This window comes from Saccostrea echinata, unplaced genomic scaffold (genome assembly GCF_033153115.1).
Source record: "Saccostrea echinata isolate AGI-Se365-2 ecotype Australia unplaced genomic scaffold, CSIRO_AGI_Sech_v1 ptg000084l, whole genome shotgun sequence".
NCBI lineage: Eukaryota > Metazoa > Mollusca > Bivalvia > Ostreida > Ostreidae > Saccostrea > Saccostrea echinata.
Genome location: NW_026889833.1, coordinates 525,223 through 547,396, shown reverse-complemented (window position 1 = coordinate 547,396; position 22,174 = coordinate 525,223). Strand labels below are relative to the sequence as shown.

The 22,174-nt window shown below is 32.1% G+C and overlaps 1 protein-coding gene across 1 annotated transcript; it reads right to left on the bottom strand.

Annotated features, from left to right (window-relative positions):
- Window positions 1-1,593: 1,593 nt before the first annotated feature.
- On the bottom strand, window positions 1,594-22,045 carry LOC133176883 (conserved oligomeric Golgi complex subunit 6-like). Its single transcript, XM_061311940.1, has 19 exons — window positions 21,914-22,045; window positions 16,232-16,375; window positions 15,157-15,228; window positions 14,584-14,642; window positions 14,271-14,382; window positions 13,380-13,462; window positions 12,801-12,871; window positions 11,936-12,029; window positions 11,588-11,664; window positions 11,019-11,156; window positions 10,249-10,313; window positions 9,246-9,337; window positions 4,816-4,930; window positions 4,336-4,467; window positions 3,861-4,028; window positions 3,455-3,562; window positions 2,921-2,974; window positions 2,641-2,720; window positions 1,594-1,788 (listed from the first exon to the last, which is right to left on the bottom strand). Exons 1-19 carry the CDS (start codon window positions 22,019-22,021, stop codon window positions 1,638-1,640), a joined length of 1,923 nt encoding a protein of 640 aa, XP_061167924.1. The 5' UTR covers window positions 22,022-22,045; the 3' UTR covers window positions 1,594-1,637.
- Between the last annotated feature and the right edge of the window lie 129 nt (window positions 22,046-22,174).

Below are 22,174 nucleotides of genomic sequence, written 5' to 3'. Positions count from 1 at the left end.
GACCGATTAACTGGTTAATCGTATCAAGGTACATGTACATATTTTCTTGACATATTTTTCTTTTTCAAGTAGCTGTATTCTTATAAATTAGAAGACTAAAAAAGACGTTAGAAGCTAGGAACATTTTGTTTATCTTGATAAGGAAACTTTATGTACATTTATTTTATTTCAATTTCACTAGACAAGAAGTTAAGAAAAGTTAAGAAAAATGTTAAGAAAACCATGAAACATCCCTGAGAAATTAAACATTAATAATTTTTCAGTGCAGATGTCACACCAGAAGCCCTATTAGTTCTGAATTGTCACCATAATGAAAACTGCAGTATGTCTGAACTTTAATGTAATCTACTGTTTGTCTAATAAAATAATGTAATAGATATGCCAATACACAGTGCTCAACGATGATTCATTAAATATCATTAAAGAATTACAGGACAGTGGGGTAACGACACTGTGTTTTTTAAAACAGTAATTAAGACAATTATCCCGCGATCTCGATCTGAAAAGCCATAATTACCTCCAAATCAGCTTAAATAGATTTAAATAGATATGTGAAGAGGCTAAATTATTAACTTTTATGCAGAGTTTTCTTTTTAGAAATGAATTGTAAAAATTTTAAATTGAAATACTGGGGTATATTTTATTTTTTCCAACTAACCGATTACAGATTTTCTAACCGATTACCATCGTTCCGACCAAGTAATCGGTTAACCGGTTAGAAATTGCCATCCCTAGAACTTCATGGCTTTAAAATTTTAGCTTACAGCTATGTTAGATGCTGAATTCACAAAATGAATATTGTTTTACATTTGAGAATCATAGTTTCAAAACAAAATCTCCCATTTTGTATCGAAATTGCATTTTTCTGTGAAACTTTGTTTTATAACTCTATGTTTAAAGCAATAGTTAACAATAGTTTTGTTTGTAAATCGATCGGTTCCTCGATATTTTAAATTCAAAATCATCATCAACAGATTTTTAAAATTCATAAACTATATCTAACATCTCTAACCTTACCAGCAGTTTAGGAGTGTGAAATATAGTTTATGAAAATAAAAATTAATGACAAATTTTAATACAGTTTAGTTTCTCTCAAAGCTACAGATTATAAATTAAAGTTTGTGTCTGTTTAATATAGTTTATTGAGTATAAATTTCTCTTAACTAAATTAACAAACCTATAATTTACACACGTTTAGCATACTACATGTAGTAGTTGATCTGATATACATGTAGTTTCATTTGTGAAACTATGATTAACAACTCAACCCTGGTTCACAAATGTTAATTTTTGTTTGCAAGTGAGAATTTATATTCATCAACAAAACCTTTTATTTAAATCTATTCACTGGCAGATTAACTTGCTTTAACATTTGGTAAACTTTAGATTACAATCATTAGTTGAATAAATGGAAACTTGTTAACAAATCATTAACTACAGTTTATGCCTCGTTAAGCATAAAACTACGCTTCATAGATCATTTTGTGAATTTGGTGTGCTTTTTCAGAAACAAAACTTTGCTTCCATATCAGTGAAAGAGACTGACATTTTTTAGTATATTTTATTGTAAATAAAAGAAACATGTTCAACATGAAAATAATATACTTATATGGCATAATAAATAATCATAAGTCATGTTAATAATGTAGAAGCTTCATAACTTGGTCTGGTGTTCTGGGAACAATGCCCTGTGGTTCTTTATATTCATTTGCTGGATTTTTGATGTGGTCATACAATATTCGATATGATTCATTAATCAATTCCATAGATCTTTTCTTTATTGATTCCCTAAAAGGCAAAAGAAAAGTGATTATCAACAGCATTTACAAGTTTAGGGAGAAAATCAATTGAATAATAAACCATTTGTAATGATTTGAATGTACTTCAATTCTATTGTGTTTTCATTTTCAGATCAAGATTAAAGAACACTTTGAGGAACAGTACATAGTACAGTAATAAACCTACAGAAACCACACTGTAAACATATTACATTTGGATATGTATTCCATTTAGCACTTTTTGAGGAAAGCAGCTTCCACTGAATTATTGCTAATTGTTTTGTATACATAGAAAATAATATATTTGTTATGAAGTGTGCTAAATCAAACTTGTTGAAAAATAAATTTTTGTTAAATATTATACACACTAAATACATGTACATTTATAGTGTTTGGTTTCTTATTTTCAAAACAGTTTCTGCAGGCCATTTCTGGCTTTCATTTTTGTCCTTACAATTATGTAGAGTGTTCATTTAAAAAAAATTGGAATATTTCAAGTTTTAAGCAAAGCAATTTATTGGACCTGTATGCATTGCACAAGCTTGGGTTAGAGAACAGTGATTTTATGAACACTTATTATCAAAGACCTCTAAAGTCCTCAAATCACACCTTTTCCATGAATAAGTAAAACATGCTTGAATAAAACATCCTTCTATAAAAACTCTAATAATTTTATTAAAAGATTTCGTTTTTTCTATAGGCACCAGTTTATGTCTCCAAGCAATCCTTACATCTGTTTCACATTCATACTATAAACACAAGAGTTTTCCACAGGAAGAATTTTGTTAGGTTTTGCATTTGTGTTTTATAGACTAATGCATTGTGGACCAACAGGACTCCATTATCTAACAAAGTGTCTTACCGTATCCGTGCACTAAGTATTAGACTGCACTGTGGCAGGACTAATGCATCAGGATTGGCCAAAAAGCTGTCAAACTGCATCTACATTGAACACAGAACAAATGTATAATATACAATTGCATTCGGTTCTCTTCCCTCATGGATTTTATAATAAATTATATAGTTTTACATCAAAAATTCAATCTCAAGATAACTACAACATTTATATACTTATCAAATGTAGTTAACAAAAGTCACACTCAAGTTAAAATGTATATAATTGAATGAGTTCTGCTTCATACCATTGCTGCTTTTAATGTTCCAGCATCCATGCCTTGGAGGGAAGAGAGAGGACCCTGAAAAATAACATTACTGCTGCTTCTAACAGAAGTTTTCTCTTTCAAAAGGAAGATTTTTTCCTATTAATGAATGGAATGGTGATTTTCACGGAGGAATTATCATTATTACATTGTAAAATGTTGAAAATTGCACCATCACATATACATGTACAGTCAGTAAATCTTGAACATTTACTAGTATTTAGTTAACCTCATTGAAAATGTGAACATGAAATGGTTGACATTAGAAGAACACTGCAGAGTAAATCTTTTAAATTTGGTATGTTTTTTTTCATAATGTACAGGTTTTTAAATCTTAGAAACAAAAAAGAAAATCAATCAAATGTCTTGTTCTCAGGTGGATCAAAATGTTCTTACAACTGCCCGATACAGTCATCATATTGAAGTGAAATGAAACCTCTGTGACAGATACCATAAACAGAAATTCCCAATTTTTAAGCTTAACAATGCAAGATTGCATAGAAATATCATAGTCACCTGCTTGGGTTGGTATGCCTGTACAGTCCTGTAGGCTTCTGCTAGTCCCACACGATTCAAGACAATGGCTGCCTGCTCATTAACCAGGGTGTCTAATTGTGCATCAACCTAAAAATTATACACACACATGTAATAATACTTCCACTATATTTAACAAACCTACTTTTTCATTAAAAGACCCCTCTCAAATATCCTTGCCAACTGATGTAGAGGCTTTGTGTATTTGGATTGGTTAGAAAGTTATGTTCTGGGTAGAAAACGTAAGTTTTCAGATGTACCAGATCTTTTATAAAGTGCTTTCTACTCTTTTGGGGAAGAATTTTCCTGATACATGTGCAAGTGTGTATCAAACAGAATGCTCTATACATAGATTAAAAAATCTGAACAAATATGTGTTTAATTTTACTTGAGCCTGTAGCATTTCCAGTCTTGTGTCTGTAAATTCATACAATGACAGGGTAGTTTGCATTACATATATACAGTTCACCATGTAGCAGGCCATGTCAATTGTGTTTAGTCTGCTCGCAGAAACAGAACACATCTGAACAAGGGGGTCCACAATGCAGGATAAAATCTGCAAAAAAGTAACAACAAGTACATTTATCATGAATAATTTGGGAAATCCTCCTCTACTATAAATTATCTTGAAGTTCCTACTTCCCTGCAGTTTTTTTTAATTACTATAAAACTTTACCCCAGTGACTACATGTAGGATAAATAGAGGGATTGAATATATGATGAGCAATGTTTACTAAATTATTGGTGCCAGGAACATTGATAATGAATTATTAAAAAAAAATATTATAGTTCCTGCAATGTTAATCCCAGATTCTACCATTAAGTTTACATTCCATGCTTTCTTTACTGATCGTAATTCTAACCTGTTTGAAATCCTGTTTCTTATCATCAATTGCTACAACAGAAGCATCATGGCAGGCCAGAACATCCTTCAACAGCTGCATCGTCTGACTCAGAGCTGCAGGGGTAGATAGGTCAGCAGGGGGCAGCTCCACCTACAAAATCACATTGTGGTACCATCCAGAACACCTCTGGCTTTTTAGACATGTTTTTCTCTGAAAGGCCCAACAGGTTCTGGATGACTCTGGTACTTGAACATATTCTCTTAATCATTAAATGCATCATTTATCATTTGACCTTATACTTTGAACAGTTATAAGAAGATGAATTAGTAAATAATGAGAACTGGCAAATTTCTTTGGAACCAGTGGTGTCTGGATTAGACAAGTTTTACTGTAATTATAAAATAAGATAAAACCGACTCTTATCATCTTTTAAAAATCTGCAAGATCCTTTTTCTCATGCATATAAGATACAAGAAATAAAGATATGATAAAGCATACTTTATCCAACAGTTTGTTTGCATGACAGCTCAGACTGTTGAAGAACATCCTATGGCTGAGGTCTTGGATTTCAGTAATGGTGGTCAGCAAGGCGGCGTCTTTACACAGTATCTGTCTGTTTTAAACATTGAAATTATAAAATGTTTTTTTCTATGCAATGCTATGATTACAATGTACTGTATATAAGTTTAAAAACTTATCATTTAAGAATTCATTACATCAACTGCTCGTAAAAAGTTATTTTCAAAACTTTATAAAAGCACTTTTAATTTATTATTTATTTATTTTGTGGATACATGTATATATAAAGATATTTTCCTAACAAAATTACACAGCTTTTCAGCAGCTATTTGTCAAACTTAAGTTTTGTGATTTATAAAGTGTGAACTGCCCCAACCCAGTTTGTACTGTATAAACTAGGTAGGTATTAAATTCATTCCTTATTTATAATTTAATTTTCATTCATTTAGAATAAGTAAATAAGATGATTGCCCTTAAAAAGGGGTTGAAATTGTACAAAATTTAAATGTAACATCAGGAGGATAGAGATGTTTTTGACGCAAGTCATTGTGACATAGGCAACACAGTTTATACAATATTATTTTTTATCTAATCAAATGGCACGTTACAACCAGAATTAAATTATTCCCAATTGTAAATAAATGAAAGTAAATGTTTACAAGTTTACGTTGAAAGGCATTTTTGAAAAGATATTTAGTACAAGTATATTCAAAAGCTTATAAGTTTAAGCAATTCCAATTATAAAAAAATGATGAAAATTAATTAAGCAATGTACATGGCTTAAAATATACCAGGAAGATGAGTATGATAGAACAATGTTACATGACTATAAAATGAAATTTAAGCCTCTATTTGATTTAAAATATAATATAAACATTTGATAATAAATTCTATATTTTCATATGTTTGTAAAATGTATCAGTGTCTCTAAGCATTTTACAGGAAAGTATTAAACAGATACAAAAATAAATTCATATATAACTGCTAAGTTTCAGTAACTTTTAAATAACTTTAAACTCCAAATATTATCCATATCGAAAGGTTAAAATTAAATAAATAAAAAAGAAAAAAAAAACAAACAGTGAATACCAGTTTGAGATGAAAAAAAAAAAGATAAATAAATGAAGAAAAACTTATAATGCATGTTCCCAACTTTACTTACCTATTGCCTCTACAAGTTGATCATAATTGAAAAAAAAATATTTTGAAATACTTTTATATAATGAAACTGAATTGAAATTCTATTTAAAATTAATAACAAATTTTACAAACCTGTTAAAAAAAACTTGCATGTACACACAAAAACAGTTAACTGCAAAAAATATTTACAAGACTTGTGGGTTAATCCCAGTCATAAAAATTTCTTGTTGCAAAATAGTCACTAACAGCTGAATATAATTCATAAAAGAAAGCTCACTTTCAATTATCTACGCACTGAATGATCATTTTTGCACTGTGACAGAAATCACATAATTTGTACGTTCACAAAATTGATAGTATGCATTCCTGTCTAGTTTATTTTACAAGATAAGAAAAAGCTAGTGATTTCCTTACTCTATTTTTAGAATCTATTTTTATTCACAGTATATCACTGCAAGGTCTCCATATAAGTCTCACAGTGTATCACATTGATTCCTGAAATGGACAGGGTTTTTTTTTTTAATTGTTTTGTGTTTTTGTTTTTTTGTTTTTGTTTGTTTTTTTGGGGGGATGGGGGTGGATGGTCTTTCAAATGCATTTTTGTATCAGAAATACAATTGTAGGATATCCCTATAGGCACACACAGCATTTCATTGACAGTTCTTGAATAAAAGATGACATGGAATCTGATATATTTATGCAGTGTAGGTTTATTGTATATATATCAAGGCATATTCTATAGCAGCAGAAGATTAGGGATGCATTTTGTTGCTTTAGAAATTAAGTGGAATCAATAGATAATAACTCCCAGTAATATTTTCAAACTATTTTCACATTTTTTCTATCATATTTTAATGAATTTCAAGGCAGTTCCAGTATAAGATATACATGTTATTTGGGTTAATTGATATAAAAGTCTTCCAAAGAAAATCTGCAACCCTTTAATGCTGATACCTAGATCAAACTTTATCATTTTAATTAACTTTTTGCATGAAAAAAAGGTGATATAATTCTATTAAATGTATTGTTAAATAATTTAAAGTCCAAAAACATACTGTAGATTATTGGTTGAAAAACAGATTGGATTAAGTCTACCTCCAACTTACCCTATAGTGTTGTGGTACAACTACTTACCCTATAGTGTTGTGGTACAACTACTTACCCTATGGTGTTGTAGTAGAACTACTTATTCTATAGCATTGTGATATAACTACTTACCCTAAAGTGTTGTAATAGAACTACTTACCCTACAGTGTTGTGGTAGAACTACTTACCCTACAGTGTTGTTGTAAACTACTTACCCTACAGTGTTGTGGTAGAACTACTTACCCTACAGTGTTGTGATAGAACTACTTACCCTATAGTGTTGTGGTAGACCTACTTACCCTATAGTGTTGTGGTAGAACTACTTACCCTATAGTGTTGTGGTAGAACTAATTACCCTATAGTGTTGTAATAGAAATACTTACCCTATAGTGTTGTGGTAGAACTACTTACCCTATAGTGTTGTGGTAGAACGACTTACTCTATAGTGTTGTGGTAAAATGACTTACCCTACAGTGTTGTGGTAGAACTACTTACCCTATAGTGTTGTAATAGAACTACTTACCCTATAGTGTTGTAATAGAACTACTTACCCTACAGTGTTGTGGTAGAACTACTTACCCTATAGTGTTGTGGTACAACTACTTACCCTATGGTGTTGTAGTAGAACTACTTATTCTATAGCATTGTGATATAACTACTTACCCTAAAGTGTTGTAATAGAACTACTTACCCTACAGTGTTGTGGTAGAACTACTTACCCTACAGTGTTGTGGTAGAACTACTTACCCTACAGTGTTGTTGTAGAACTACTTACCCTACAGTGTTGTGGTAGAACTACTTACCCTACAGTGTTGTGATAGAACTACTTACCCTATAGTGTTGTGGTACAACTACTTACCCTATAGTGTTGTGGTAGAACTACTTACCCTATAATGTTGTGGTACAGCTACTTACCCTATAGTGTTGGGGTAGAATTACTTACCCTATAGTGTTGTAAAAGAACTACTTACCCTTAGTGTTGTGGTAGAACTACTTACCCTACAGTGTTGTGGTAGAACTACTTACCCTACAGTGTTGTGGTAGAACTACTTACCCTATACTGTTGTGGTACAACTACTTACCCTATGGTGTTGTAGTATAACTACTTATTCTATAGCATTGTGATATAACTAGAGGGACGTTAAACAACATACAAACAAACAAACAAAACTTACCCTAAAGTGTTGTAATAGAACTACTTACCCTACAGTGTTGTGGTAGAACTAATTACCCTATAGTGTTGTGGTACAACTACTTACTATATAGTGTTGAGGTAGAACTACTTACCCTATAGTGTTATAATAGAACTACTTACTATATAGTGTTGTGGTACAACTACTTACCCTATAGTGTTGTGGTAGAACTAATTACTATATAGTGTTGTGGTAGAACTACTTACCCTATAGTGTTGTGGTAGACCTACTTACCCTATAGTGTTGTGGTAGAACTACTTACCCTATAGTGTTGTAATAGAACTACTTACCCTATAGTGTTGTGGTAGAACTAATTACCCTATAGTGTTGTGGTAGAACGACTTACTCTATAGTGTTGTGGTAGAACTACTTACTATATAGTGTTGTGGTACAACTACTTACCCTATAGTGTTGTGGTAGAACGACTTACTCTATAGTGTTGTGGTAGAACTACTTACTATATAGTGCTGTGGTAGAATTACTTACCCTATAGTGTTGTGGTAGATTTACTTACCCTATAGTGTTGTGGTAGACCTACTTACCCTATAGTGTTGTGGTAGAACTATTTACCCTATAGTGTTGTGGTAGAACTAATTACCCTATAGTGTTGTAATAGAACTACTTACCCTATAGTGTTGTGGTAGAACTACTTACCCTATAGTGTTGTGGTAGAACGACTTACTCTATAGTGTTGTGGTAAAATGACTTACCCTACAGTGTTGTGGTAGAACTACTTACCCTATAGTGTTGTAATAGAACTACTTACCCTATAGTGTTGTAATAGAACTACTTACCCTATAGTGTTGTGGTAGACCTACTTACCCTATAGTGTTGTGGTAGAACTACTTACCCTATAGTGTTGTAATAGAACTACTTACCCTATAGTGTTGTAATAGAACTACTTACCCTATAGTGTTGTGGTAGAACTACTTACCCTATAGTGTTGTGGTAGAACGACTTACTCTATAGTGTTGTGGTAAAATGACTTACCCTATAGTGTTGTGGTAGAACTTGAGAAGGTTATTGAGTTTGTACAGTGTGACAGCATCCTGCTCGGACACCAGGACTTGTTCCACCCTCACCTAAAAATAGGGCATTCTCTTCTGTATACAGGGTTATCTTCACCTTATGTTTTGCCCTTTCGCACTTGCAAACAATTTTGCCCCTTAAATTTGCCTAGACACAGCTGTATTTTAGAGATAATTCTACCTTTTTGAATTTGCCCCATTTTAAATTTGTACTCTTGCAACAAGGACTTTATATGCCCATTGGGTGAAAATAAAATGAGGGTAAAAATCTCCCTGTGTACAGTATATACAAGTTCTTAGTGGGCCTTGCCCCTTGCAAACAAATGAATCATAACCTTTTTTTCTTTTGCTTTTTTGCCATGGTTATATAAATTCACACAATGGATGAATATTTTTAATCAAGATTTTTTTTTTTCTAAATGCGGGCTTTTTTTTTTAAAATTCATGACTACATTATGAATGCATAATAATTCAATCAGTTCAAAGCTTTTACAAAGCATTTTAATTTACACATAATTTAAAAACATAAAAGCAAAGAACAATGTATGTGAATGACATTTAATCTTTTTTTCAATCTAAAACTATCAAGAAAGGGTTTCTACCTGTGTTGTGTTTATACTGTAAAAGTACTTTTTTCCTCATGGTTATTAATTTACTCTAATTAAATGGTCACAAATCTTCCACAGAAATTTCTCTCAGCATATTTAAAGTGCATTTAATTCATATAGTGGCTATCTAAGAAAACTGCAAAAATTTTTACCTGTGGATTGAACAAATATTGTGATTCCACAGAATTTTGACCTCATGGAAAAAAAGTACATTTACAATATTCAATAGCTGCTTAAAAAAATCTAACATGGAAGAAAAAGTCATTGTGTCTTACTTTCTTGATGTATTATGTTTTGTTTTGTTTTTTTTTCAAAATCCTATTCTTCCAATATCTTTGGAAAATGTATATGAGTTACCTTAAATGGCCTACAGACACCCTCTGAGATGTGTCCAAGAATGTCTTGAATCATTTCTGAAGTAACTGTAATTAATGATTAAAATACAATGAATCATATGTTTCTGAAGCAAAGAATTTATTATTGTTAGCATCTGAACTCCACAATCCATTATTTAACACATAGAAAGATAATTATGTAAAATAAACATTTCAATGAGTTTGAACAATCCATAATGAAATAGCATAGAGTTTTTGTTGTTTTTTTATCACTTTATTATGTTTTAAATCATACTATCATATTTTACTTATTCAACTGTATGTACACTTCTTTGAAGAACAGTAATTGCAAAAAATGCTTAAATACATGTTTGTAATGTAATTCATAAAAAAAACTTTGATAACAAGAGATGTTTATGAAACACTTATGCCCCCCCCCCCCATAATGGAATATTTCAAAGTCCAAGGGGCATACATATAACTCTGTAAAAAATTGCTCGATCGTACCCAAAACAGATCCTGACCTAGATATTCTTATGATAAATCTGTATACCAAATTTCATCTCAGTATGTGCAACCTCTGTGAAGAAAATGAACAGAAACTGTTGGTGGACCGACGGATAGACCGACCGACAGACAGCAGCAAAGTAATACGCCCTCCCTTCTTCAAAGGAGGGCATAAAAAGCATAAACATATTTTAACATACATGTATAAGAACATTTAATGAGTACATGACTATGGTAGATGCATGTACTTACTATAAATGTTTTTCCAAAGACTTATATTTTTACCTTCACATTTTTTCAGCAGTGTGTGTACATACTCCTTCTCCGAGGCAGCTGCCTGGTGTAACCATGCCAACATGTCTCCAACATACCGCAAAGGATCATGGGAATGTAACTCAATTGGTCTTGGTGTTCCTCCAGGCCCTACGAAAAAAATATATCAAAAACTGTTCCAGTGATTCTTTCATTAAAATAAATTGTTCATGTGCCCATATCTTAAGAGTATAAATTAAAGATATTGTTCTTTCCAAATTCTGATTCTCATAGTTTCTTGCAAATCAACATAGTGAACATACAGTGAAACTTAATTATACTGAACCCAATGGGACAAGAAAAAATTTGAAGATATCCAAGGATTCCAGATATTGAGGTTAAAATACATATGGTTTGGACTTCCAACTCATTTTGATACATCTATGGTATTTAGGGTATAAATGTTTGAGACACTGAAGTTAAACTGTAAATGAACTCTATGTCATCATATAAGTTAAGAATTCAAATATGTATATATTTATACTGTATGTGAGAGAGAAGGAGAGAGAGCAAGGGACTATACTTTTGTTCTTATTACTTACCTCCCCTTGTGAGGGCATCAATAAGTCCGCGTACTACAGCCGTACGTCTTGCTGTTCCATATTCATCTAATGAATACCTACAACATACATGTAACACTGTTACATATACTTGCTTCGCATATTGAAAATTTAAGTCCAGATAATTTTTCTATTGGATCTCACTTACATGCATAGGTTTTCTGGAGAGAGGTACATTTATTTTTGAAGAATACGCTGTTACATAATGTTGATTTGTCAGTCACTTCTCATTTAATGGACAGTATCTTTTCTCATTCATTATGTTAATATCTATTCTCAAAACAATGCATAAAGAAAATATGGTTTTAATTTACAATTTTCTTTACTTACCTAAATAAGACTGGTCTATCCTGAAGGGCCTCCATACTCTGACAAAGCATGGGGGACACATCAGGGGAGTCCCCCGTCAAGGTTCTACACTCATCTAAAAATAAGTACTATACAATTATGGACTTCAGCGTAGGTCAATATGTGGCTATAAGGACCCATGTCAAGTGATATTGACCAAAACACAGGAAGTGATTATATTGACCAAGCTTGCGAGGTTGCTATCATTTTTTCGCCTGAGGTCAATATCACTTGACATGGATCCTCATAACCATATATTGACAGTTCCCTGAAGTCCATAATAGTTATATTATATAATCACTCAGAGTGAATAATCTGTCACCGTCCTATCAAAACAGACTGTCATAATGTCACAATTGTAAAAATTGTGAGGTCATTTTCTATGCAACTTTGGTGCGGCCATTTTTGCTAAAAATGGTGAGTTTTGCACTAATATATTCCATGGACGTGCCTTTGTATCAATATCAGAAAAGGATGAATATCAAGTGTCCTTTCAGCCAATGAAAATTGTGAAAATAATTTTTTTAAAATAATATTATAGATTACAACTAGCAATTTCTGATATTGCAGAATACATATAAACTGTAAAATAATATTTCCTTGACTTGTCTACACAAAAAATTTGATGGCATTCAATGATAAATTATAAATATGTCCAATCAGACATACAGTAGGTAAACACAAAATAAGACTAATGAGGTCAAGATCACAGGGAAGGTCAAGGTAAAAAATTCTGCTACAGTTGAATACATCTCACCAATATGTATCATTGTATGAAATTTGGTTAATATGCATCAAAAATGGAGTACACAACTTTTCTCTACAAACAAGTATAAGGTAGGCTTACTCTGGGTCCATCTGTATAATCTCTCATATGATGACTCTTGATGAAGGGCCATAGCTTCCATAATCTCTAACCTAACAAATATAATATAAGTGTAAAAGACAGAAGACTTGCAATGAGTAGAGATGTACTTTAGATTTGATTAGAGTTGTACAAACAGGACCAATATCTCTCAAAGAGGCCCAATCAAAACATGGTACATTTCAAACACATGTAAATAACATAAAGTGTACATGGATAAATAACAATTAAATCATCACTCATATTGGGTGTTAATTATGATGAAACTGTATCGCATGGTGCAGAACTTATGTGTTTATTAGTAGGTACATGTATATTATAATATTATAGATATACAGTTGAACTTTGGTATCTCGAACACCGATATCTCAAATACGATGGGTGTGTCAACGTGAGATGGAAGTCCAAACTTCTTTTTTTCTATGTATTTTAACCTTAATATCTTGAATTCTTGTATATCTGTAAGTTTTTTCTTGGTCCCATTGAGTTCAAGATAAAGAGGTTCAAATGTATACACATGAATACATACTAGTATATATTACATTAAATCTCTGTACACACCCAGCAGTTTGTTGATTGGTCCTCAGCAAGATCTTACAGTCATTATGAATCTGCTTGACTTTGTTTAAGCTGGTAAAAAACTCCTAATTAAAATTAGAAAAAAAAATTCTATGATTTTTATCAGTGCAAATTACATGTACTGTCACACACAAATGTTTTATGTATGTTGTTAATTACACTAATTAAATTAAGCAAAAATTTTCTTCAATGCCAACACATTCTTAAATGCTGATAAAACACAAGTAAAAAGATTGGTACATGAGGGATCCCTGAAATAATGTTTGAGTAATTAGTTGCATAGCTAAGCATATATAATACCCCTGTATCTACACCATTTAAGAAAAACAAAAAATAAAAAAAGGAGAAACATGCACAATTTTGATTTTGAAAGTTTTAGTTTTTTATACTTAACAAGTAAATTAAAATGTTAATAGATAATTAATATACAATAATAAAAGCTAATTTTCATAATGGTATAACATTACTTGTATACTCAAAGTGATTTTAAAAAAAATTAAAAGGCATTTATGAATATCAAAAAATACAATACTTCAGGCTGTAGATGATTTAATACATTTAGAACTGCTACCAAATTCTGCAATTGGCAAATTAAGAATTGTGTGATTATAAATATATGCATGTTGCAGATTATTGTTCTTAGAAGTCTGCATTGTTTTTGGAACAGGCAATATTAAATTTATAAATATGTGTTATCTACATGTACATGTATGCATGTGAATAAAAAATTCTTTTTAATTCATTTCTATACCAAAACAATTTTTTTTTTAATTTATTTAGTACAACAATTATTTGTACAACATGTACTGACATGTGATCAATCAATTTATTAGCTGATATTTGACCCCTGACCTGACTGACTTGAACTTTTACCTGACTTAGTGATCCATCTCGACTTCCTCTAAGGGCCTTAACTTCCTCTGATTTCAGTTGAAATTTATCCAGAAAAACATCAGCCACTTGTGACTTCATTTGTACCTTTTGACTAACACATAGGTATGATCATACAAATCAAAAACTGAATTTCTAACTACATTTTTTTATACACAGTATCTTAAACATAATAAAATATATATTTTTTATTCTCTGTATTTCTTCTCCATGAAGCAGTTTCTGGCTTATTATGTTTGTAAAATAAATATTTTTTTATTGAACAAAAAAAGTAATATATTAATAATGAACCAACCTTTCAGCATGGAGTTTCGTAGTCTGAGATATTAAATCCTGGGTCTGTTCTTTTGCTGCCTATTAGAATTATATAGGTGAATTTGTGTATATATACATGTATGTACATGTATACTTTAAAACATTAGACTGGCATATAAAAAGTATATTGTTCTATTGTAATTTCTGGCTGAAATTACACGAAAGCAGCAAAAACAGGACAAATTATGTTAGAAAGCCAATTTTCACAATTTTTAAATTATTTTTTTAAAGTGCCATGGTAAATGAACAATTGTTATTCAAAATCTGAAGCATATATGTAAATATAATGTAAAACTTGTCTATCTTGGCAATTCATGTAATCCCAATATTATATGCTGCATTAGACAACATTCCAGAATATGCAATATTTTAAACAACATGATTTACTGCAAGAGACTAAAACTTTTCACTGTGATAGGCAATGTTTTGGAATACACCAAATCTAAATTAGACAGGTTTTACTTTATATTTTTGGACTGTATGTAGATCCAATTTCTACAGCAACAGAACTTCGTGAGGCAGACAGATGTATGCATATTTTTTTTTTTTTTACCTTCAATCGTGATGTCATATCTTCACAACAGTCATTCATGGCCTTTACATCTGCATACACACTGTCAAGTTGCTAATAATGGTAAAGTAAAAAAAACTTTTGTGTGAAAAAAAATAAAATATAACAAAAATAAGCTTCTGAAAATGTAAATTTCAAAGTGTTATATACAGTGATATCATACTGTGTACCGGTACACATGTATATACATTATCACCAAAGACCTTTAGTTCATAATGCTAACCTGAGGCACATTTCTATCTGATGATTGAATATGGAGATACAAGTCAATGAAATGCCTTAATATGACCATTAACTTGTCAATGAAATCAAGGGTTTCAACACCTTATATTATCTCATAAAATGTTCCATTATATCTCAAATATTATTCCATTAGGACCCCATATCTAGGCTACAATTCGAAGAAGTCATAGGGGCCAGTAACCTGTTAACATACTATGCTTGATATCACATGATCACTATACACCATTGTGTATATACCTTTTTGTACACTAGTCTAGTATATATATGTATATACATCACATTAAAATAAAGCACAGTATATGTTAATTACCAGCTCCTGTGAGAGAAGCAACTACAGATGGTGCACTAGCTGTGATATTTATCAGAAAACCTACTAGTGTAACTTCAACCCAACCTTTTACTTACTCGTTATCCTTAGGCTAATTTTTCATATAATGATTTATCATTATACCTTTGATTGCAGCATTGCCCTTCATTCAAAATAAATTAAATTTCCATCACCCAAGGATGCTTCATTGTGCCAGTCTTGAATATAACTGACCCACATTGGTTCTATAGAAGTTGAAAACATAAAAATATTTACAGGCAATAGATGCACAACAGACAGATGACAGACAAAATTTGATCAGGATTCACTGAACCCAACTCGAGAAAACTGAATGTATCGAATTATAAATTTACTCATCTAAACAAAATATACCCGGTATATCCAATTGATTAACTCAGAAAACACAATATGAAGTCAATTTGAATTAATTTGGCACTCGTTGTTAGTTCAACTGTTATCTAAAACCAACATTATTCGTAAACCCACCTCTTTAACTCCTTGAAAAGTCTGTAAAAATTCCTCATTTATAGACAGGCTCCTGCGTTCTATATCACTTCTGAGGTTTCTTCTTGTTCGAAGACTGTTCTCCATGAAAAATGTTGACAAGGCTTTGAGAGATTCAAGCATTTCCTGAAATATTTGAAAATTGTATGTACATATTTTTGATACAGGGGCTGACAAACAGATTTTCAAGCACTAGCCCATGGGCAAGTGCATGGTCCAAATTTGCTTGCCCTATCTCAATTTTTAAATTAACTTGCCCCAGCCACCATAAATTTCAAAAGGTAGAAGACAAATTGGTCATGACAATTAAGCCCTGTGTCTAGTTGTAAAACCAAAATTTATTAATTTTTTTTTAAAGTTATTTGACCTTGGGCAAGTGGTTAATAAAGAAAATCACTAGCCCTGGGAATTAGGCAATATGATTTCTTATCCCTGTAGTTGCACATCATAAACATGTCCAATAAACTACCCAGGAAACACACATAAAACTTTCGTACCGGTAAATGCAATAAAGTCTTGTTCAGATATACCTTCAACAATCTTACAGATAACAGTTTAACATCATACAGATAAAAATACAAACACTTTTAATTAATGTACTGTACTCAAAACAACTCAAAACCAAATATATACATGTACCCATCATGTAATAATATATTTTATTCTAATTTTCAATGATGACTGTCTATATGAATATATGTAATAAAATGAAAACAAAAATGTTTGTACAACAAAGATATAAATTGCAAAAATATAGCACTTGAATTACAGAACTTATTTACATTTAAAATTTATAATCAGACAAAAAGTAAGGGTCTACATCAGAAACATTAGAATAATAAAACTGAAATATTACCAAGATTTCAAGATTCGATCTTCAGGTAAATTCAAATCCAGTAAAACTTATCTAATCCAGACACCACTGGTTCCAAAGAAATTAGCAATATTAGACAATAATTTAGATTAGACAACATTTTAAACAATTGGATTTACTGAAAGGAACTTCAGTTACAGTTTCCATGACCTGTTTACAAATGAAGCTTCTTTGTCATACCTTATAAGGAACCTGCCTGAATATTGCCAAGTATCTGAATCAAATTTTATTTCTTCATTCATTTCACAGTCTCCATGTCTACAGCTGGTCTTGTGTGAATATATTTAATCTTTACTTTAATCCCCCCCCCCCCTTTTTCAGCATCTGAGGTTTGCAAGTTAAACTTAGTTGCAATAGTTTGGATCACCTATCCTACAACAATAGGCAGAAAATTGTGTAAACAAGAGGTACTGTGAGTAACCTCACAAAATAAAACCACCCCACAATCTTTTTTTTCAAGTGCCCATTCTAACTTTGTAAATGTGACCTTGAACTTGACAAAAACATCTTGGTTAAAAAAAAAAGATACATTCTCTGATCATTAGTAATCTTTCAGTGAAATATAGACATACAAAAGTTTCCCCACAAAAAAATTATACATCTGCTATGAATTTTCCACTTTTTAAGCCAGTGACTTAGAATTTGCCAGAATGACCTTGGGTCAAGGTCATGACACACCCTCATGAACAATTTCTGTACTGGTCGTGGGTCAAGAAGGAGCTTCCAATGATTCTCCATTACAAAAATATAGCCAAGACAAGAATTTTACACTTTTCTGCCAGTAATCTTGAACTTAACAGAATGAACTTGGGTCAGTAGACAGACATCTCGGCCCAACGGCACCTCAGCCCGTGAGGTCTGATGTCACTTCGGCCCTGACAGGTTGGCCCAAGATTATTGACACATCGGCCCATTTAAAAGACACATCGGCCCAAGCGAAATTTTATGATAGAAAAAAATAATTCAGTGTCTGAATTGTTATTATTATCAATGTAATTATTCTTTCTGACAGTTTTAAAAAAGACTTTTTTAAATTAAAAGTCAAAGGGGGGGGGGGGGTTCCATAATAGAAAACTGGTCCTTAAATAACATCTATCTCTTGTGGAAAATCCCCAATATATACAGCATTCTTATGATTTGACTTTCTATAAGAATTGCCGGAACTTTATCGTAACATTTTGCATTATTTCTCTGACGATATGAAACATCTGAGATGGGCTGATAATATTCGTGAAAAGATATATACATGAGATATATGGACTTCATTTAAACAGTAACTTTTTTGTAAATGCGAGAATTTAACAATTGCAGCTATATTACAGGAAAATTGCATAAATCAGATAAACGAAGAAATTCTGCTACATGGTTGCGGTCGTTAATCTTGCATCAACAAAAAAAAAAAAGAAGAACGTTTTATTGTTTAAATACTTATGTCAGTATAAATAATCGTATAAAATAATAGTTTAAGTACATAAAATAATTGCATTAGAATGATCTGAATTAAGTTCCTCGTATGATGTTCATTGATTGAAAAACACAGTTTGATACAGATAGCTAAAAAAAAAAAAAAAAAAAAAAAAAATCAGGGCTCGAACTTATTTTTAATGTAAGTGGAATTCCTAAGAAATAAATGGATGTAAATGTTCAGAATGACTGTCTCAAAATTAACCCTGCTCGTAATTATTCCATCATTGTCACCAACATGACACGCACTGGAGAATCCACACTGTGTAGAAACGGACTAGGGTAAAGTGCGTTACCCGAGTCCAAGATGGCGATAGGCAAAAACACTTCACATTTTCTCAAACAAATATTGGTGATTTCTAGAGTAAAGTTTTTCTTTATTTTGCACAATTTGTCTGGCAGCTTCAGTTTTACATGCTCACTTGAAGACTGAATTCAACTTTAGCGTAATTAAAAAGAAAATGCATGTCAAAGTTTTGGTGCAGATTAGGGTAAAGTTTTTGAACTATTTATTTACGATTAGGGTAAAGTTTTTTTGAGACTAAGATAAAGTTATTTATTCTACAATTTGACTGTGCACGATTTCGATTTTTAACTGCTTTATGTATGGGCCAAGGTGTCTTCAATTTTGGGCCAACCAGTCAAGGCTGAAGTGTCATTGGGCCGAGATGTCAATGGGCCGAGGTGTCGTTGGGCCGAGGTGTCTGACATTCCATGGGTCAAGGTCATGAAACACCCTTGAACCATCTGTAATCTCTGTATCAAGTATATGCTCATAGTAATTCTTCATTACAAAGTTAAAGCTAAGACACTAATTTTATAACTTTACTGCCAGTGACCTTGAACTTGCTAGAATGACGTTGGTTAAAGGTCATGATTAACCCCACATGTTATAATCAATTCCTGTACCAAGTATGAGCTTAAAATGATTCTCCATTACAAAATTATAGCCCTGACAAGAATTTTTTACTTTTCTGCCAGTGATCTTGAACTTGCCATAATGACCTTGGGTTAAGGTTATGACTTACCCTTGGGTCAAAAGCAATCTCTGTGCCAAGAATGAGCTTCCATTGATACTCTATTACAAATTTAAAATATAGCCCAATTTTATACTTTTTTTCTGTCAGTGACCTTGAACTTGCAGGAATGACCTTGGGTTAAGGTCATGACTTACGTTTGGGTCAAAAGCAATCTCTGTGCCAAACAAAGGGGCTTGTCTTCTGGATTGTTAAATATTAAATAAATTTTAAAAATTTTGAATCTTCTTTAAATACACTTAAAAGTTGTTAAAATAGAGATTCTGACACTTTCAGTCAAGAAAAGCCATGTTTAAAAAAGACGTACCACACCTATATACATAAACTCTACAAGGGACGAAAGCTCATCGATCTCAAAAGAATGGAAGTTTACAAAATTGCAAGGGCAGATAATAGATGTATAGGGAAAACTCAGAGGGTAATCGAAAGCGAATGGTAACACCCATGGACTTCCAGTTTCGCGGAAAAAATGTTTACCGACAAGAAAAGACAGTGAAAATGATAAAAACTGGCTAATGTTTGGTTTTCAGGGACTAAGGCGGCACCGGGAAGACTCATATTATTTAATGTATAACTAATTTGTTACAAAATTTACAGGACACTTCCTATACAAGTGAGCTATATGTTATACCACGATTAATGCCCTTGCATCGTTACCATGCAACCACATAAACTTCCATTCTACCCAGGTCGAATTAGAAAAATGAGCCCCACCAAATCGAGGAAATTGTATCCGTTTTCTGTTGATTAAACGTGTGTTGACGACTGACAAACGCATCAACATTTAGGAAAATCATCAACGTATGGGACAGAACTATGGCAACGAAATAAATTAATGCTTTAGAGTCCAGAAATAGGTGCTGAAGTCGGTTGGGGTATTTTTTCCAAGACGAGAGCTTTCGTCCCTTGTAGAGTTTATGTATATAGGTGTGGTACGTCTTTTTTAACTGTGGTTTTTCTTGACTGAAAGTGTCAGAATCTCTATTTTAACAACTTTTAAGTGTATTTAAAGAAGATTCAAAATTTTTAAAATTTATTTTATATTTAACAATCCGGAAGACGGGACGTTTCGCCCCTATTGACGTTTCGCGCCGAGACCATTCGCCCCAAAAGACGTTTCGCGCCGCGACGTTTCGCGTCCAATTTAATCTACATTGTCTACATTGTCTACAACGATATATTACGATGTTTTAAGATAAATATTTATATATAAGGTTAATATTGACTGTGTTAAAAAAAAGTTCTAAGGTTACTAAAAAACTTTTATGTTTTAAAAGTTGTTGAAAATAGACTTATACCATAATTAAATGTATAATTATCCATGTGCAGATATAATTATGTTTATTCAGCAATCATAATTGGCTGATTCAGTTTTGTAAGTAAGGTGTTATAACTATAATTTGGAGATTCTTCATCATGTCAAGATAAAGAGGAGAATTAAATTATGAGACGGGTGTCAAGTTCATTTTACCGTTGCTCAATAGCTAGGATGCACACTGACTCCAATTTTCTTTGCGATTTTGAGTAATGCTATATAAGCATGATAAGTTCTTATCAAAAATATACTTCTCAAAAAAATCTTTTCATATAACTAATTTCAAAAGTGACATTTCTATGCCTATTACATCAAAATAGATATTTTTTTTTCTTTTAAATCATCATGTCATTAAAATAATCACGAGTTGCTGTTTTCTCACATCATAAAAAAAATATCAGGTCATTTAGAAATATCTTCTTTTTTTTAAATAACAGGAATTCATTAAAAAAAAATCAGGTCTGACAATTTTTTTTTCAATTTTAGTGTGGTTATGGGCGGGCCGGGGGGGATATACAATGAAGTCGCCAATTACGGGTTATTGATTGAACCAATGGATTGGATTTATATAGCACAGTACAAAAGTTATTAAGAAGTTAATAATTGCTGTTAACAAGTGATAATTACCACATAATTGATTAATTGATCTTCGGCGCGAACCGTCTTGGGGCGAAACGTCTCAGCGCGAATGGTCTTTCGGGGCGAACCGTCCCGCACTCCGGAAGACAAGCCCCTATGGTGCCAAGTACATGTATTAGCTTCCAGTGTTTCTCCATTACAAAATTATGGCCCGGACAAGATTGCATGGTCAGACAGATTATTTGGATTTGTATGTATACCCACAGGAGTCTGTAGTTTTATCCATAAAGCAACGTAAACAACAACCAGTGAGCTTCGCGAGCGTAGCGATCGCTTCGCTCGCGAAGCTCACTGGTTGTTGTTTACGTTGTTTTATGCAGACTCCTGTGGTCTACCTTATCATTGTCAAGTCTAGTTTCCAGAATCTTGTTCAGCTTCCTTGACAGAGGATTAGTTGCTGGAGTAGACGAAGTTTCCGAAGCAGTACTATCTCGATCCGTCATGTTGGCAAACAATCGATGTAGAGCAAATGTGTTTTTCAAGTATAAATAATCAATTCCTGAAACATTTAAAAGACCTTTACACTAAAATCTGATTCGAAGTCGAAAAAATCCGGATAGTCCATTATTAATTTTATAACTGAAATCAAACATAAT